This window comes from Camarhynchus parvulus, chromosome 9, assembly GCF_901933205.1.
Source record: "Camarhynchus parvulus chromosome 9, STF_HiC, whole genome shotgun sequence".
Classification (NCBI taxonomy): domain Eukaryota; kingdom Metazoa; phylum Chordata; class Aves; order Passeriformes; family Thraupidae; genus Camarhynchus; species Camarhynchus parvulus.
In genome coordinates, this window is record NC_044579.1 from 24953478 (window position 1) to 24957264 (window position 3787).

The 3787-nt window shown below is 63.2% G+C and overlaps 1 protein-coding gene across 1 annotated transcript; it reads left to right on the forward strand.

The window, feature by feature from the left end:
* The first annotated feature begins 1798 nt into the window (after positions 1 to 1798).
* On the forward strand, positions 1799 to 3575 carry LOC115906851 (transcription cofactor HES-6-like). Its single transcript, XM_030954370.1, has 4 exons — positions 1799 to 1903; positions 1988 to 2074; positions 2149 to 2230; positions 2314 to 3575. Exons 1-4 carry the CDS (start codon positions 1838 to 1840, stop codon positions 2739 to 2741), a joined length of 663 nt encoding a protein of 220 aa, XP_030810230.1. The 5' UTR covers positions 1799 to 1837; the 3' UTR covers positions 2742 to 3575.
* Positions 3576 to 3787: the final 212 nt, after the last annotated feature.

The window sequence follows — 3787 nt, forward strand, 5'->3', positions numbered from 1 at the left end:
GTGTGTTTTCATACTCCCCTGATGACCTCAGGTGCCTAGTTTGGGTTCATAATGAAGATGGTTCTTCAAAATTGTGACACCCATTATTTTACTGCAGTTTGTACGCACACAATCGTGGTTTTCTCCTGCCACTTAGGTAGGCTAAGTCTGCATCAACCAGGCACAGAATGGTCACAGGTGTCTCTACTTAAATACAAAAATGTTCTGTACCTGGCCTGGTCCACAACATTTCTGCTTGGCCAGCATTAACAGTATCATCGAAAAGAATGAGCTGCTTTCCACATTGTGTCACACAGAGAACTCAGTGCTTCAGAGGCAGAAGGACAGATTTAGACACCCAGCCCCCAGCACATCCCACTCTGCTCCTGCCTGGTGCAGGGAAACTTGTCACCACCTGAACAGCCTCTCCGACAAAACCCAAGCACTGCTGCTTTAACATAAAAGGAAAAAACTCCTGTCCAGTGCGACACAAAGCGAAGAGTGGCCTGAGCTTAGGTGTCCAGCCAGGGCTGCCTTTCCCCGTGTGCATTCCAGGATGGCTGGGGCAGGCGGCGCCGAGCCTCTCCACCCCAGCTGCTCTCTCGTGGCACATGGATTAGCACAGCGCAGGCACCGAGCTTTACACGGCACTTTGAAGGAGAAAAGCGGCGTTAAGGAACAGCAGGACTGCCAACAGCGAGAGCCAGCCCGGCCTTTCCCGAGCTTGTTTCGGTGCTACCCGCGGGGCCACTCGGGACCCGCCCGCACCGATCCCGCCAGACCTTCCGTAAGGAAAACCTCAGCACCACCGAGGCCAAAGGGCTTTCCGTGGCGAGACGAACCGTGAGGAAGCCTCAGCAGGAGGGGAGCTCTGCCGGGCACCGAGCGGGGCGAGCGAGCGGCTCCGCGCCGGTTCGAGCGGGGAGCGCGTCTCCCGTTTCCTCGGGCGGCAAAAATATGACATGCATTAGCGAGGAGAATAAAAGCAGGGAAACAAAGGAGCGGGAGCGAACACCTGTCGCTTTCCTCGGGGACGAGCCCGAACGCTTTTATTTGCCTCGCTCTGCCGGGGAAACTGCAGCTGCCAACTGTCATCAGCATCAAGTTACCCGCACAAAGCTGCCCGGCTCCTTGAGCCAGGGAGGCACCGAGCTCTCGGGCCCGGCTGCCCGTGCCCGGGGCTGCGCTGCCCCGCCGAGCGGCCGCGGTGCCCGCACAGCCGCTGCCACAGCGGGCGCGTCCTGCCGGGCTGGACCCGCACCCGGCCCGAGAGCCGCTCCATCCGCTGGCACGGGGCACGGCAACACCGGCTCCGTGCCAGCCGTGCCTGCTGAGCCCCACGGCCTCCGGTCACGGCTCAGACGGACTCTTGCACGCCCAGGTCGGTGCTGCCGCCCCGCCGGCAGCTGGCCGGCCCCGCCGTGCCCTCCGTTCCACCGTCACCCCAGCCACACACGCGGGTGTTCCGAGGCGCAGAGCCCGCAACGGGCGCTGGGGTTTGGGGTCATTGGGGCTGAGTGACGGCCTCGCCGCCTCGTGGAGCCGCACGCTGCTGGCGGGGGGCACGCACGGCACGGCACGGCACGGCACGGCACGGCACGGCCCGGCCCGCTTCCCCTTCCGCTCCCGCCCGGCCGGGGCCGCTCCCGCTCCCGCTCCGGGGCCGGGCCCAGCACCGGGGCCGCTCCGCCCGCCCCGCCCCGGCGCAGACAAAGCGCGCGGCCGCCATTGGCCCGTTCGGCCAACGCTCGGCGCTGCCCGCGCGGCGCGGCCAATGGGCTCTTTGACATGCAAATCGCGGGGTATAAAAGGGACGGCGCGGGGCGGGAGCGGGAGGGAGCGGGGCAGCGGCGCGGCCATGGCGCCCGGCACGGAGCGCCCGCCGCACGGCGAGGGCTGCGCGGGGCCCCGCGGCGACCGGAGGGTGAGTGGTGGGGGCAGCGCGGGCGGGGCGGGGCCGGGCCGGGCCCAGAGGGGCGGGGGGCTGACGGCGCTGTTGTCCCCGCAGACGAGGAAGCCGCTGGTGGAGAAGAAGCGCCGGGCGCGCATCAACGAGAGCCTGCGGGAGCTGCGGCTGCTGCTGGCCGACAGCGAGGTGAGGCGGCGGCGCGGCGGGGCGGGGCCGGCGGAGCCTGGGGCCGCGCTGACGGCCGCGGCGCCCCGGCTCAGTTTCAGGCGAAGCTGGAGAACGCGGAGGTGCTGGAGCGGACGGTGCGGCGGGTGCGGGCCGTGCTGGAGCGCCGCGGCCGCGGTGAGTCCGGGCCCGGGGGGCGGCGGGGGCGCCCGGCCCGGCCCGCGCCTCACCCGCGCCCATCTCTGTTCCCCGCGGCGCAGGGGGCGGGCGGCGGCTCCTGGAGGCCAGCGAGCGCTTCGCCGCCGGCTACATCCAGTGCATGCACGAGGTACACACCTTCGTCTCCAGCTGCCCCGGCATCGACGCCACCACGGCCGCCGAGCTGCTGAACCACCTGCTGGAGTCCATGCCCCTCAGCGAGGGCGGCTGCCCGGACTCGATCACGGACGCTGTGGCGGAGCCGGCCCTCGGGCCCTGGCCCGCCGGCGAGGCGCTGTCCCTGCCGGCCGCAGCCCGCCCGGGCCCGGCCCTGGCCGCCCCCAGCGAGGAGCCCGGCTCCGGCTCCTGCTCCGAGTCGGACGAGGCGGAGGCCGGGCCGGGCCAGACCCCCTCGGACGGACTGGACGCGTCCCAGACGCAGGGCCTGCCCTCGCCCGGCTCGCCCAAAGCCATGTGGAGACCCTGGTAACAGCGGAGAGGGGCCAGCGCAGGGCTGCCTGTGGGAGGGCAGCGTGCCCCGCACACGCGTGTGCTGAGTGAGAGTGTCCGTGCGTCTGTCTGTGAGTGTCCGTGTGTCTGTCTGTGTGCGCGGCTGGCAGCGCTGTGGCTGCGGGCTCGGGCTCTCCGTCGCTGTCAGCCCCTGACAGCCTAAAGCGAACGCGTGAACATTTCATCCCTGTGCGTGTGTGGCGTTTTGTAACTTTGGGGGTTGTTTTTACGAGAAGACGCGGGGGGGGAGGAGGGAAGTGGTTTGTAGTAGCAAAGCTCTCTGGTGGAGACACGGCAGTTATTTTATCACCTTGTCTCTTTCTTCTTGGCCCTTAGAAGCGGCCCAAACGCCGCTACCTTTTAAGAAAAAGTCCTTGTGCGTTTTAAATGACGATAGTTAATGGCAGGAGAAGCTGGAGCTAAGTCTGCATGCACGGTTTCAAGCGTTCTAGTGATAGCACAGACCCCTGGAAGGTGTCTATACCTGATAGCAGTCTGAAGTCTCACCTTTAGGGAAGGGACAGAAAGCTGGTGGAATTAGGCAAACATTTTAAAAGATGTTGGTGGCAGGGTGCCTTTTAGAAAATGAGTGTCTTTATGCACATTTTGCTTTTAGCACGTTTGAGTTTATTGTGACTTTATGTATATTAGGGTGTCAAACGTTTTTTATTTTTAATCTTTAATAAAAAAACCCTTGAATTCACAACGTGGAATATATTGTGTGGTGTGGTGTTTCTAACCCGTTTAAAAACATTAAAAATACAGCTCCCTCTTGCTGGCTCTTCACACCAGCATGTCTGTATCATGGAAACAATGCTAGTAATTAAGCACTTAATTCTTGTACTAAGCATTGTTAACTTAACTATTGGAATTCAGATATTTCTTTTGTTTAATTCTAGTTGACACTTAAGTTTATTGAATGAGCAAGGTCAGACTGGCTGAGGTTGGTCCTGGGCCGCAGAGTTTGGGGCTGGTTGGTCTGGATGCCAGTCTCAAGCCTGCTCTACTTGATCTGCCATCTGAAGG

Excerpts from the sequence above, each read along its gene's own strand:
- LOC115906851 (XM_030954370.1), top strand. The coding sequence starts at position 1,838 with ATGGCGCCCGGCACGGAGCGCCCGCCGCACGGCGAGGGCTGCGCGGGG. Across the intron at positions 2,075-2,148 it reads TGCTGCTGGCCGACAGCGAG|TTTCAGGCGAAGCTGGAGAA; the intron begins GTGAGGCGGCGG and ends GCCCCGGCTCAG. Across the intron at positions 2,231-2,313 it reads GCTGGAGCGCCGCGGCCGCG|GGGGCGGGCGGCGGCTCCTG; the intron begins GTGAGTCCGGGC and ends CCCGCGGCGCAG.